This window comes from Micropterus salmoides, unplaced genomic scaffold (assembly GCF_014851395.1).
Source record: "Micropterus salmoides isolate LMB-PRFRI ecotype aquatic unplaced genomic scaffold, ASM1485139v1 Ms_hic_scaffold_21, whole genome shotgun sequence".
In the NCBI taxonomy this organism is placed as follows: domain Eukaryota; kingdom Metazoa; phylum Chordata; class Actinopteri; order Centrarchiformes; family Centrarchidae; genus Micropterus; species Micropterus salmoides.
The window spans coordinates 22,790,087-22,805,623 of record NW_024041262.1 but is presented as its reverse complement, the minus strand read 5'-3'; the positions used below and the strand labels follow the sequence as shown (position 1 = coordinate 22,805,623).

At 39.3% G+C, this 15,537-nt stretch overlaps 1 protein-coding gene and 1 long non-coding RNA gene across 3 annotated transcripts in view; one reads left to right on the top strand and one right to left on the bottom strand.

The window, feature by feature from the left end:
- LOC119915598 overlaps positions 1 to 1,024 on the bottom strand; it is a 30,078-nt gene extending 29,054 nt beyond the window's left edge. For both annotated transcript variants that reach the window (XR_005446972.1, XR_005446971.1), the window contains exon 1: positions 947 to 1,024. This is a non-coding gene — a long non-coding RNA (uncharacterized LOC119915598). The remainder of the gene's footprint in view (positions 1 to 946) is intronic.
- The window catches only part of skap1 (src kinase associated phosphoprotein 1), a 33,511-nt gene continuing 18,887 nt past the window's right edge, over positions 914 to 15,537 (top strand). Inside the window, exons 1-6 of the mRNA XM_038735191.1 lie at positions 914 to 994; positions 1,666 to 1,831; positions 3,807 to 4,236; positions 5,323 to 5,428; positions 5,979 to 6,004; positions 6,217 to 6,330. Coding sequence (XP_038591119.1) covers positions 4,197 to 4,236; positions 5,323 to 5,428; positions 5,979 to 6,004; positions 6,217 to 6,330 — 286 coding nt within the window. The 5' untranslated portion in view covers positions 914 to 994; positions 1,666 to 1,831; positions 3,807 to 4,196. The remainder of the gene's footprint in view (positions 995 to 1,665; positions 1,832 to 3,806; positions 4,237 to 5,322; positions 5,429 to 5,978; positions 6,005 to 6,216; positions 6,331 to 15,537) is intronic.

Sequence of the window (15,537 nt, the reverse complement as noted above, 5' to 3'; positions counted from 1 at the left end):
GTCATTTTTAACGATTCACACAAATTCAGCACCCAAAGAAAACATTTTAAGCATTACGTGTCTTTCGAATGCAGGAACTAAAGTTGTCCATGGACACCGCTTTTTATTTTATTACAATTTAGACATGATTCAAAATTGCATTAAGACCCATTTCGGCTAAAAGACTTAGGCCTGTCAGTCTGTGAAATAGCAATTCATGTTGTGTATGTGTTTGTGTGACGCTGCCTAGGATGTGAAATAATTATCTTGTGAGCTTGAATACACATCCCATTTTTTAAAAGGCAAGATAAATATAACATAGTCCTAATTGATATCTGGAGTATTCTGTCGATGTGAGCAGTGTCTGATTGAGCTTTTGTTTCTTGATGGCTTTCCTTGTAGTGTTTCAGAAAATACAGGATCAATAAGGTGTTAGTCAGCCCACCACTATATTTCTATTACTACTACCAATACCTCCTCTGCACTAATGTCAACCGTGTATATAAAAGCCCAGTCCAGTCAATCCCAGTGCTGTTCACCCTCTACTGGTAATACAAACCATTCATCTTTGCCCTGTCAGATATAGTGAGGGACAGATGTAGTAATGCTGCATTCAAGTGTCAGAAATAACCAATTAGTGGTGAATACTGTAAGATGTGTTATGTAGAGTAAATTATAGGAATTGAGCCTTAGCTATTACATCGCAGCATTACACGTCCCCACAATGGAAAAAAACCTAAGTTACCTAGTGTACAATAAAAAAATATTTCTATTTATTTTGTAAAAACGTCGCAATGTGCTGTAACTTTGATTTCAGATTTTACAACCGCCTGAGGATTTGAGTACCTGAATGCAGCGCCTGCACGAAAAGTAGTGGGAAAACATGTAGTAATAATATCGCATTTCAAACATAATCTCCACCTTTATTGTAACGTTAGGCAAATATGTGGTAAATGTAAGAACTTACTCAAAAAATAACGGTGGAGGAAGAACATCGGCTGCCTTCAGAGACCAGGTAGGTTAATGTCAAACAAGCCAAAGTTAGCTAATGTTAATTAAAACTGCTGGCAGGTTAAACAAGCTAACGCGTAACGGTCAACCGTTAGCCAACAGTACGCTAACGTTAGCATAATACCTTCTCTGAATGGTAACTTCTGACAGGTTCAGGTGACGTTAAGCACAACATTTTCTTTCAGGAAACCTACATCGTGACATAAACTGTCATTTTCGGGCTACTATCGTTAATTAATTAGGTTAATTAGGTTGTGACAGCTCCATTCTCACCGCTAACAAAAGAGTATTTGACTGGGCTGTTGCTTGGAAAAGCTAACCAATGTGAGTGTTAGGACTTGTTTTTGGGCTAGAGGTCTGTAAAATATGTTACTTTCAACACTTTTTGTAGAATAAACGCGCAATATTTCTGACTGTATGAAAAATTATGATAAAATATATTTCTGTATGCTGGCCTGCTGCTTGTCTGTCTGTGTAGTTTCTGAGCTGCTGCTTGTGGTGTTTTTCGAGGGACCTCATTTGCCTGTTAGGGGGCCCGTCATGCAGCCCTGATCTCAACATTTAAATATATATATTTTTTTCAATTGATGAAACTCCTAAATAGCTTTTTTTAATTATGTGGAACTTTATTGATCCCCATGGGGAAATTGTCTGTTTGCTCTTTTCACTTTGCAGGGAGGTCAAGCTTCAAAAGATCAGCAACAGAGCAGCACACCTGGAGATGGCAGGGATTCATTGTCTTTGAGCAACACAGACACTTCAGCAGTCCAGATTCTTACCAACCTGGACCTGTGAGCCCAGCAGGGTGTACTAAGACGGCTCTCTTTTAACCATCGCTGTGGTAATTTATGCTGCACACCAAGCCTGCTCCGGATAGGGTATTGTTCAGAGTACTGTTGCACGATATTGATAAAATCTAATATTGTGATGTTGATCATGAATATTGCAAAAACTTTCTAAATTCTAAAAAAAAGGAAAAAAAAACAAGTTGATGGGCCCTGTTTCTGATACGTTTCCCCTTTGCTTGTTTCGTTGTCACCGGAGCCACACTCGTCTTCTTATTTTCTGTCCTTTCTTTTCTTTTGCTTCTCGCTTCACTTTTATTTTTTTCCATTTCTCCCTCTCTTCACTCACACACTGTACACCGAAGTATGCACACCATGGCTGTGTCCGAAATCCCCACTCATTCACAACTCCCTACCCCCTATGTAGGGAGTTGTATGTAAAGGACTGTATAGTGAGCTCAGCATTATTAAAACAACACTTTGATTACATCATTGCTGTCGGACAATCAGTTGGTGGACTGTTTTTTTCCTATCAGCGCAATGCATGATGGACCATCAGTTGTACACTACTTTTCAAAATGCATTCTGGGATACATTGAGTGGACTATATAGGGTATAATAATTCTCACTATACATCCGGACAGCTTTACAAAATGGCGAGCTCACTATATAGTGAGTAGTGGGTGATTTTGGACACAGCTCTGATGCACACACATCACTAGGCATGCTCCATAGGGTATGTTAATGAAGTGGCTCGCATGTGACAGGGCCAGTTAAACAGGATCAGTATAGCGGTTTTAAGCAGACTCGAATTCAAACACAACTAAGCCACTATTGCATACTTTCTGCAACATTTTCGATATGATATTGCGCAACATGATATTGCCACCCTGGTTCAGAGGTTTCAGATATAAATCGGCTAATTCTCTTTGGCCAAAAACTCCACATATCCTTCATTATAAAACAGTGTCAGACCTAAATCCAATTCTTGAGAATAATGTTTAACTATGCTGAGCTCTACAAGAAATAAACAGGAGGTATTCTATATAGCTATCCATTATAACAACCTGTTCCTCTTGACTGATGTACACGGCATGTGATCGGCCCATTTTGTGTCAAATGACGCGCCAAAACTCCCTGATGGAGAAAACCTGGGTTAAAGACTTATATGTAACATTTCTGCAATAAAATCTCAAAAAACGATGTCCTATTTAATAGATTTAGTTTTTTCCAACAATGTGAAACCCCATCTATAATTTTATTCAAGGTAACATGCATTTAATTTGGTTGCCTGTCAATGGCGTCCTATCCCCTTTACACTCTCTAGTCGCTATAACTTCTGGGGAAACTAGTTAGCCAGCCGCTGTATAGTTTACCATTGTTTGTTTTGATTATTCATTTCTGTTATGTTGCTGAGGCTGTCCCCATAACATTTTAATACATTACCTGTTCATGATTATGATTTCTACCTGAATCACATCAGATAGATTTTGCAATGATGGTTGTTTAACAATGAAGAATACAACTCCCACAATTCCACGCTTCTTCAGGACATCATCAAAGTCTGTCTTTTGTTGTTGTTTTAATTGAGAAAGCCCCAACCAGCAGAAATCACTTATGTGCCTTTAACAAAGAGAGAAAGTTGTTTACCACCGTCTTGATACCTATTATAGCCGATTAGCATTTTAGGTATGTCGTGCCAGCTAGCAGGTCTTTTGGTTGAATTTATAATGTAGGGGATTTTAGCATTATTTACAGAACTTCTAAATATAACTGGAAGTACAAAAATATTGTCACAGGGATACACTTGTTTATTCATTTGATCATGAGAAATAGATTCCAAACGTCCACGTATTTAAAAGGGAAAGCATAAAAAGAGAGTCAGAGACATGTTGTTTCAGCAGCAGACACTTGTCATACCCAAAGTTTCTATACTTGTATTTTTTTAAGTGTTTCAACTGGGTCAATTTGTGATTCACTGCAAACATCTGCATAAAATATGTGTGTTTTCTGTTCGTATCTTTGTCACAGGCAGTTTTGCTTTGCTCCAGTGGTGCTAAAGGTAGCCAACGTACAGGATCATGGCCCCTACTCAGACTTGCTTTGCGACAGTGTTATTGTAGGTCACACAAAAGGTTTTCTCAGTGTCAGTCAAACCTTGTCATCAGGAAGTTGTCTTTTATGTTCTGTGCCCCTGCGCCACCCGAGTTTGTGCAAATCTAGATGAATGCACGGAAGTAGGCTTTCAGAGCAAAGAGGACACAGGTGGTTAGATGCTGTGTGTCAGGCTCTTGTTTCTGTCATGGAGCTGTAACATTATGACAGAGGCTGGGTGTGAATAGGCTGCCTTGTGGAGTAAAAACAACGTGTGAAGGATCAGAAATAGTCTACACGATCAGCAAACTAAAGTGAAATCCAGGGATGGGGACAATCCCGAACGACATCAGGAGGCTTTTGGATGGTAATGTCTTTTCTTTTACTGTTAATAATACTTGTTTTGAACAGTACAGTTTTATCTTTCAATCCTGTTATTAAAGAAGTGTGTAACTATTGCAATGTTGTATAGGCGGTCACGTTTATGACAACAAAATGAGCATTTAAAATTTACAATTGACACGATTCCACTGGTTGTAAACACATAGAGCTCTAAGAAAGCTTTAAGTGACAAACTAAACACTTCCATTGCATAAAATCTTTGGTTTTATTTTTTATTTTATTGCTTAGAAAATGCTTGCCCCACATTGTACAAAGAAAAGACCTTTGTTATGTACCGTAAACAGTTCCCAATACGGTGGCACCATGGCATTTACAACATTTGCATGTACTGCCAGGCCACAAACAGTGCCTTTGGAAGAACATTTGCATATGTTGGTCCGTTTGTGTAATGGAGTGAGGACATAAAGAAATTAATTCAGATAAGTGATGTGGGCAAACCTGTTTCACAAGCATGGGTGTTGCTTTACTGGGTGATAATATGACTTAAAATCAAGTCGCAGTTCAGCTCAATACCACGGTGAAAGAAAATATAAATCCTAATTACTTCCTTTTACATTTGAACATGTAATGTCTTACCTCTATGTCTTACGGTTTAATTTTCACTAGTGAAGCCACACTAAGAGTAGTTTCATATTTTTAGGCAGCTTAAATTACTGCAGTCAGTATTTTCATTCATTTGCATCAGTGAGACTTGTACTTCTATTTGAATGACATGTACAATACAGATAGTGGACTCCAAAACATACGAGAACAAGTTAAACTCAGGCCCGAGACCTGTTAATGAGAAGCCAGGATCAAATCCAAAGATGTGAGGATTAAATGATCAAATATATGTACATAGAAATAAGTTTTTGTGTTGGGATGCATTATATTGTACAAGTGCTCATGTTGTTGTGACCACCTGCAGCTTGATTTCAGAGTCAACTGCAGTTATCAAACTTTTCAGACATAAATTTTGAATTTTGTGTCTCGAACTTTGAATCCTTCAGACTTTGTGTCCTTCAAAAACCTCGATGAATGCCATGCTTACAGTGTTTTCTGTTGTCTTCAGACTGTGAGCTGTTTGTGTCAGATATACTTCAAGATGAGAACCTCAGTGAAGAATCCGAAGAGACACGGAAAGTCTTACTGAATAACTTCAGGGTCGTCCATACAAGGTGGGATTTTACCTCCAGAAGCAGCCTTAAATCAGTGTTCATCGAGAGGCACAGAAACCCGCTTTACTAGTCAAGTGTCACAATGTAATTTCATGACACCATTATCTGAAGTTTGCCACACAAGATCCTTAATAGTTGCTGTAATTGCTTTAAACACAGTTTGCAAAATTACATTTGAAGGAACTCATTTAGTCTAATGGTGTCACCTTCAAGACTTAATTATTGTTCTTATTTATTAAACATTTTGAAAGATTTGTTTTGATCAGGATTATTTAATTGTAATGTGAAATCATTTCCAAGTAAGAAGAACCCAAACAAACTGAAACTTATGTATGTGTGAGCGTTTGCTCCGGAAACAACTCCACTGGTGTTGCCTGCACTGCATGATAAGAGACACATTTCTCTGGTACAGAAAAGTTGTGGTTTTCTGGTCTTCTGTGCAGGAAACAATTGCTGAATTTGACAAGCAATACTGGGTTGCCTGACAAATGAAAGAACCTTTGCAATTCAGAGCAAAAGATTTTGATTTATGCTTGTTTTAATCTTACAGACACCCTGATGAATTCCCCTTTCCACGTAAGTAAAATTACCCTGAACAATCATCAAAGTATATGTACTTGTGTGTATATCTACAGTATGTATTTGTGATTACATACTCTGATAGAATTGTGTGCACAAAGTAGTGACATGTTTATAATGTACTGCTACTGAAAGATAAGTCCTCAAAGTATATTCCTACTTGACTCACTCACATTTTCTTTATCTCTCTTTCACCAACACATACACAGTCCCAGCGGAAGAAGACAGTTCTGATGACAACCGCAGTTCCAGTCTGGGTCGCTCTGCCCAATCAGACGACGCCTCATTAGCCTCAGACAACCAGGATGACGGAGCCTTTGACTGTAAGTTAACAATAGTTCTGATTCCCAGTGTGTGTGTGTGTGTGTGTGAGATGTTAGGCTATTTGCACAGTACAGAGAACTGAGCTCAAAAAGGCCTTCCAAGCATCAGTTAAAGAAAAAAAGAAAGCAGCAGACACCTTCCCAGATTTTATGTATCTTTAAACACGTACCATGTAGTTTAACCAAGGACAATGGAGGGAAATATAAACCCCAATAATGAAACTTACATGTCTGTATTATCTGTGGGAACAACAGTGTGCGAGGAATTCTGCACCGACAAGGTAAAAAGGAGGGAGTCGGTGTCACAGGAGACAATGCGGTATTCCTCTGAGAGAACTGAACAAATGCTGTGACACCTACGCCTCGCCACAGGAAGCGCAGTCAACCTTTTTGCTGTATATTGTTGCTCGCCATCTGAATTTGAAAAAAACAGACTACTTCTGTAAGATTTCCCCCTACCTTGCTGGTGACATCAGTGACTCCTCCTTCCCTCCCTCGACTCTCCTCTCCCTCCTGGCCGGTGTGCAGGTGGGCCATCCTGATGCTAGAGAAAGGGGTCTACAAAGAGGCTGGATTGGGGACCTAGAGCTCCCTCCAGTGGCAGATCCTCAGCTCCTGATCTGTCCCCTTGAGCTGTGTGAGTGGACTGTGGGAGGCATGGAGGCAGCCCACACAGAGAGGAGGCTTTGTAGCTGTAGGCTAATGCAGTGATTGATTGACCCCGAGTCCCTCTATTCTTTCACAACCGGGTTTGAAATACAACACTGTACCTGAGGGGCCATGTGTGTTCCATCCCTCTCTCCCTTTATCAATCTTTCTCTCTATCTTCCTTTCTTGGACTTGCCCTCCCTCCCATTCAGACTTTTTGTATTTCTGCGCCAGCTAATAGCCCTTGACGTGACATGCCGCAGGTGGGCATTATTGACTCGTTTGCCTCAGGTACCCATCTATACTGTCCGCTTTCTTTCAGCTCCTTTTCCTGAGGTAAAGCTGGAATAATGTGGAATTTCCCACTAAGAAAAATGAACACGTTGTTACTGGTGTAATGCCAGCTGGATGTAGTCAAAAACTATCGCCTTATTTGGAAATGGCATAATGAACTCTTCTGTCCTCTGCCCGCAGAAGATAACAGCCGCCTTTCTCTGCAACTTTGGAAAAACAGAGTAAACAAATCACGGCAGATGGTGGGAAGATAGACTGCAAGACAATGATAATTCATTTTTTTGAATTGTTCATTTTAGAATAAACAAGGCGAGATTTCCTTTGGGGAAACAAAGAAAATCAAACTATAAAATGCTTTAAAAATTTCCCTTAAGGCTATAATGGTAACACGCCCAGCTACAAACAACGCCTTCTGTTACTGTGGATGCGTTAGTTGTTAAAGCATTGTGTCACACCATTGTTGGAGTTAAATGTGAGAAATAGCCAATTATGCAGCAGTACCAGAATCTTTTTTTTCTCTCTTTCATTTGCATTTTTGCTTTGGATATCGACAACTAATGTCCCTCGACACTAAACAACTACGCTTAAAAAAGCACACATTTTGTCGCCGGATCAATAATGATAACACTTGATTCTGTAAGAAAAATCCGTCTTTTTATTGCTGGGGTACTGTGACCATGTTAGCGTAGTGAATGGCCTGTGTCCTCACTGAAAAGGGCATGTGGAGTTCATAGTTCATTCTCTGTTCACTGCCAGTTGAAAGAAACGGCTCACACTTTCCTGCTGGACGATCTGTTTCAATGGGAGGAGGGAGTGTTTGTGGAAAATAATGGCACGAACACTTAATGAAATCAGTGACATTTTTAGAGGAACAATCATCCATGGTGACAGTTTTAAATTTTCTTTTTCCCAACCACAACTTTTGTTGCACAAATTAATGATAATTTTGTGATTTAGAGAATAGCGTTTGACTACAAGGATTTTTTTCTTTTTCTTCTCGTGAGTTGAATTGTGTTAATATATATAAGCCTACTGTACACAATAGAGACTTTGTGACTTGGAGAATGTATTATCCATGGTAATCGCCTGCCTGCCTTCGCTGCTCTCTGTTCCCTAACCAGAGAGTGAGTGAGTGTGAAGTCGATGGCTGCTTTTACACGCAGGAGGAGCCTGTGCCGTTTGATTAGATGCGGTGGCCTGTTGTCTTCAGCGGACTGGGTGACACGAGATTTGTAATGGCTGACAGGAACAGATGGAGCCTCCATTGTTAGCCCGGGTGTCTGCATGGTAATGTGAACTGAGTTTCACCCGCCGACCGCACCGGTGACCTGACCACGCCTGCAGCCTCACCCCAGCCTCGTCTGCCCCTTTTAGCACTCTCTCTCTCTTTCTCTCTCTCTCTTTCTCTCTCTCTCTATGCTATTTGGGGCTCACACACATTTTCAGCATTTTTGTTTCACTCCCTCCATCACACACTCCTTGCCATTCCAGAACATTTAGCATACGTAAACAAATATATGCACAAAATGTCTCCCTCTGGCGTGTAGAATATCTTTTACACACACACACACACACACACACACACACAGACCCCAGGAGACAGCCGGAGATGTGTGGCTTTTAGCCGTGTCATGCTGTTTGCAGGTCAAGTTTACGAAGTTCAAATGGCCTGTTTGTTTTTTCTTTGATTGGGGAAGCACCGCTGGGCGCTCGGGGATGTTTGCGCTGAAGCTGCAGCGATGACAGAGTACTGCAGGAAGAGCTTTGTTACAGGAGGCGTGCAGAAAAGATGACACTTTTGATACGTCTCCCTCTTCGCCTTTGTGGTCGTAATGATTCTTTTATGATGTACTATACAGCCTGTATTTGCCCAGGTGTGGATGTTGGTCCTAAAGAATCAGGTCACTTTATCTGTATGTGATTTGGTGTTTGCTTTTCAATTATGATCCTACATACAGGATGATCATTTACTGTAGATAATCTGTATGTAATATAATCCTTTAGATTCTTAAGAAATGTCTTGGAGGTCATTCAGTTTGACACATTGGCAAGTAGGGCTGCGATTATTCTGTTGATTATATTCTTGATTAATCAATTAATCATTTAATCAATAACATGTTCAAAAATAGTTTTGCATCCAAAGATTTTCAGTTAACCGTCACATTAGTTAAAGTAAAGCTTTACATCCTTATAATTGAAAAGCTGGACCGAGGTTAGTTTGGTATTTTTGCTTAAAAAATTACAAACGATCAATTATTAGTTTTGTGTGATATTGTGAAGGCCTATTTAAAGAATGCAAGAATGTGATTCCTCTCCGTGATTACTGTGCCGGCCCAATTTCCTAAACCTATTACTTGCGATAGAATACAGTAGGATAACCAATTTGAAGTTATGTCTCGCTGTTGCCTGTTTCTCATTTGAATATAAAGAGCCAATGCATAGTAGCAACATTATCACACTTTGCTGGTAAATAGAATATTAAATCTAAATTTTTGTCATTTTGGCTGAAGCTTGAAAAAGTGATATAAGTCAAAGTGCTTTTGAGGGAGCATGCCCAGGTTGGCTGGTGAAATAAGAAAAACAGTGCCAGCTGACAGATTGATGTTCCATTAGAGGGTTAATCAGCGATGTTTAAGGTGCCAACTGGCCTTGTCTGTGTTTGAAGTTGAATTAAGTCATGGAGAAGTTTCTGGGTGCTTTGCAGGGGATGGGGTGACATTAAAAGAATAAGAGACACAGACAGAAATGCTGAAACAGTGCTGAATAAACTGCTTTGTATCGTTTATCCCAGTTTGTCTTGTTTGCATGCAGCACCTGGACAGTATTATGCGTCTGCATAGATGACCCTCTCCCAAGTTTGTTGGTCTGTGGTCATGCTGTCTGCCCACATACTGAACTTCTGACCCTTGGCCTCTTTCTTGGCCAACCTGTGACCTGTCTACACTCAGTCCAGAGTTGTGTGAATGATCGCTCGTCCCGTCACAGAACAACCATCAGTCACAAAGTTTCTTTGGACTCGTTGATGGCCATCTACTGTATCCATCCGTCGCAATATCTGCCTGGAGATTAATTTTTCACAGCATTCATCGGTGTATGGATTTTGTGACATTTAGATAGCGGCTGCTAGTTTGCAAAGAAGCGAGGAATATGTTAATAACCTCCACTCTCTCTCATTCTCCTTTCCTTTCCTCTCTCTCAGTTGCTGCCTGTGTGCTTTTCTTGGAAGACACACACACATTACGAGGCAGGAGCAGGCTCTGTGCATCGCTGTGAATGCTTGCCACCAGGGTTCAAAAGTTCACACTATTCCCCTAGGGCTACTGTGCTGCTGCAGATGCTGATAGTCTTTTTCTCTCTCTCTCTCTCTCTCTCTCTCTCTCTCTCTCTCTCTCTCTCTCTCTCTCTCTCTCTCTCTCTCTCTCTCTCTCCCCCCACCTCCCTTTCCTGGCTGCCTTTCTCTCCCTGGCTGTTTACACTATTAATCTTGTACACTCTCTCTCACACACTCAGTCACACTGCCTGGCAAGAAGAGAGTGGCTTGAAGGGGGGATTTGGACGTATTTAACCGAAGGGCATCCATCACTCTCATCTCCGGCTTCACCCCCACCAAAAGCCACACCGTGTAGTTTTCGCATCCCCTCGGTTTGTAAGCCCTCTGATGCAGCTCTCTCCTCATTTGCTTTGTTTTATTGTTGCATTGCATATAATTACATCCCTCTGTTGCCTCTGGTGTAGCGCCGTGTTGGATCCCAGGGAAAACAGGCGAAGGTAAATGTGCAGCAGTCCATCTGTAAAGAGGCACATAGGCAGAATGCAAAGTGGGAAGCTGGGGCAGGGTGGCTCCTAATCTCCCCCAGAGCTGTCAATGTCACAGACAAATAGCAAAACTATCAGATGCGGCGGGTTCACCCAGAGGTTAGCGTTCCCAGGTACCTCCTGCATTCACTCCCTCTCTTTCTCCCCCTGCTTTGCAAATGAGAATTTGATTTTGCCCTCCACTGGAATCCATTTCTGGAGATGAATGAAGTTTCAATGCCAAGCCCAGGTGGCCCCGCTGATTTCTTAGGGAAATAAATGGAGATGGGAGAGATGTGTTGGCCTGTACACAGACAGTGACACGCCGGCTCCCAATGCCTCTGGGATCCCTCTGTTTAATTGTTGCTGTAATGTAGCACTTTGAGGTCATTAACATGCCCTTGTGGAGTTATTCGAGGATGTTGAGGATGCATCCTTCTTTACGCCGGGATCTCCGCACGGCTGGAAGAAGTCAGCACTGTGTGTGTGTGTGTGTGCCAAGTAGGGCTGCCGTGGGCTTGTATGCTGTTTGACGATTGCTTATCTACAATGGAAATCTTTTCACCATTGATTCATAGTGGCCATTGCTGTAAGTTAGCTTATCTTAAAGAACTGGAATCAGCAGCCAGTCGATTGAGAATACATTTAATAGAAAGGAACTATGTCCTGTTTGGCAGTATGAAAACTTTGTTAGTTTTATTTAAACAAAACAATTATGCATTTAGATAATTTACTTCAAAATGTAAATGATCACAGTTAAAGTGACATCATTTTATAAAATGCCTGGCTTAAAAAAGAATCAGTAAAGTATTGATTTTTTTATTTTTATTTAAGACGTCTGGCTATTTCACTTACTTTAATATGTTCAGCGATTGTAATTTTCATTGCATGTGGTAAAACTACAAAAAACAAACATTCAGAAACAACATTCATTAAATAATGTTCATCCTTGCTACTGTATATTATATATTTTTCTGTGAGTTCATTTGTATACTGTGTGTAAAGTGTAAAACCGAATTGGTTTAATTTTTTTCCTAGTTTATTTACTTTTATTTATTCTTTTTAGACAAATTAGATTAAAAAGTTGAAAAAGTTTGTAAATTATTAAGATGATTATTTTACTTGCATGTAAATGTTAACCAGTTGTATAAAAAATGTGTTATATTACATTTTAAGTAAGTTATATGCTGGCACAATACTTATATATAATTTATTTTATTGCAGCTATTTCAGAATCATCCATATTTCCTGTAGCAAATAAAGGAAAACAAGCAAAAAAAGAATTCTTATTTGTTACAAAAAGACTAAAATAAGTAATTTTTAAAGCAACCACTCATATTTGTTTATAAAAAACTGAATGGAAACCTACAAAAAATAATTATACAACAAATTATTAATAATATTATTGAGCAACTTTAAAGAATGAAATTTTAAATGTATAGTGGAAAAATAAAGAAGCATAATAGAAACATAAATGAGAACTGGTTTTTTTTATGAATCCCAGTTAAAAATCAATAATTTGGTCCACTGAAAATAATTTAAATAAAAATGCTTATTTTAAGCGAAACAACCTGCATCTGATTTAAGCAAGACACGGATTATGATCGGACTGGTTTTGCCTTAACGGAATATTTTATCTGTAACACTTGTTGCCCATCGACTTGGCTGTGATTTATGAAAGGAGTCAAAGAATGATGGCATCATATAATTTTTTATTGGCATAATATGTAACAGAAGTGACTATAAAATAAGAGCAATTACATAAAAAGGTAATAAGCATGAGGTATTGCTCAGGAAGCACAGTGCAATAACATACTCCTCACAAACATATTTACTTACCAGTATTGCTAAAATTATATTTAAAGAATTTTAGTGGAAATAATAGAAGCATTTTTAAAGTTGCAATAACTGTACATTCAAGGGCGAGTGTGTTGATTTTCTGTTGAGTGTTTTTCCCTCCAGGCTGTGTCGTTGAGTGTGTTATATCACGTTTTTATCACAGATATGCAGGCTCTCCTGTGGGCCCGAACGCCTCCATTGTTGGTATTTATATTCTTACTACTGTTTATCCTTTTTTTTTTGTCTGTGTAAGCGAAGCAGCTGAAAACCATCCCCAGCGATTAGAGGATCATTGTAGTTGCAGTTAAGCATTTGAATAGTGGTTGTAAATCTAGAAAAGGGAAATTCAGGGTCGCTGTATAACCTGCTTATGGCTGCCCAGGGGGAAGCCGATGTCACATAGTAAATTTAGCCCCTTAGTGTCTTTTTGGTGGCCGGCCTGTGATGTTTGAATGTAGGGATAGAGCAGAACGGAGCCTAGAATGACTTGACATCCATTCCTGCATACAGGCACAGAAATATATATATATATATATATATATATATGTTAATAAGAGAGAGAAACACCAGATTTCTCTGCATTGTATTAAAGTTGCAATATAACTGAATTTCTAGATTCTAAATCCGAATTTTAGAAATCCAAAACTGTTATATTAAAAATGTACCCGTGTGCACCATTAAAGTTTTCATTCAGTTAAGGGCTTCGCTTAGTCGTAAAGGTTTTATCTCAAGTCAGGATCAGTGATTTGTTGACATCCCTGCTCCAAAAAAAAAAAAAAAAACCTTAATCACTCCTGCATAAATTCCTGTTCCCATTAAACATTATTAGACAACGATACAGGCATCATGCAGCCTGATATAATGCACTGCATGTTTTCTTTGGTTCAAACACATGCATTAGGAGGTTCTAAACACGGTTTATGTATCGATGACTGAAGTCGTAATCAAATCAGGGGGAGGAGAGGAGGGCAGGGAAGACATTCTGCCCTTAACCTCAGTGCCTCTCAGTCTCTCCTCCCTTTTGACGGCCGCCTCGCTGGAGGGACACACAGCAGAGGCCTTCTACTGTAATGAGGAAAAATGCATCAATTTAGCTTAGCCTGCGTACAGATTGAGCGCCGGGTGGGTGAAGGTGCACCGAGTGAATCCTTTTTCCTAATCAAGGACAGTATCGAAGAGGATTGCGGTCTCGCTCACTTCGTCTGTAGAGTCAGCAGCATTCCTCCCTGCAGCCCCCTCAGGGCCGAGGAGCCTCTCTCTGCCTTCTGTTTCACCTCATCAGCTGAGTTCACACGGGGGTCAGGTCCTGCCCCCTGATGCTGCATTCAATGCAATACTTTTTGCCCCGAAAGCCACTGTGAAAGCTCCCGTTCTCAAGGACTAAGCACAGGAGAAAAAAAAATATGATAACTTGCTGATTTTGATTCCTTCCTGTGCTGTAAGGGGGGGGGGGGTCACTCTTTCACATACACTAGAAATACAGTATTTATCTCATAAATTGTTAACTGATGTACTTTCTCGTAGACTTTGCTTGCAGTATGTGGTAGTTTTCTCTATACATGTGAATTAAAAAAAAAAAAGATTTTCTCTTTTCTTTAGTTACTTTATTTATTCATTTATTTATTTATTTCTCTGTGTGTTGTTGATTAGCCATATTTAGCCAAAATGATCATTTTCATTCTCAGTCCTTGGGCAGGTTAATGTTAAGAATTAAAAGAAAGAAACAAAAAGCAGACTAGTGTATTTCATTGGTTTGTCGATAGAGAAAATAATCAGCATCAGTTTTGATAATCTTTTTAAGGCATTTTTAAAATGTAAATAAACCAGAAATACACTAGTTTCATCTTCTCAAATGTTAGTATTTGCTTGCTTTCTTAGTTTTTGAGAATAGTAATAGTAATAATGTTATATCTTTTTGGATTGTTGGTCGGACAAAACAAGCAGCTTGAATATGTCAACTTGGGCTTAAGGAACTAGTAATGGGCAATATTTTGTATTTTATGACATTTTTATAGACCAAACAATTAATCAAAAAATAATCGACAGTATAATGAAAATAATGATTAGTTGCAGCCCTACAGCAGACAAATAAAACATCAAAGCGCATATAGTAGATTACAACATAAATAAAAAGGAACCCAATAAAAGCCGCTTTAGAACAGACACATACAGCGACCATGACAATCATAACTATACAGTATAACCTTACAAAAATATAGACTAGCAATACTAAAGAGGCATGACACAAGAATAGAGCAGGCACACAAGACAACCAATATTAGATATCACAGGCATGCAGACTAGACTAGATATACACTTATGGACACAGCAAGATAAAACAATTATCATTTAATTTTATTTCCATGTATTTCCAAATGTTTTGCCCATCCCACAAGGTATTACAAGACTCTGCTTGTGTGTCAGACATCAACGTCATACAACACAACATCTTTCTCTAACAGTATATTAAATTATATACAGTATACATCTGCATGATTTTAGGGAACATATTTTTATGTACAACAGTTGTAAACATGAAAAAGCAGCAGAAAAAAACACACATTTTTATCCCGATAAATAAAGGGCTTTTTTTCACCTCCCCTGACTCTCGCGGCCTTAACTTAAATGTTT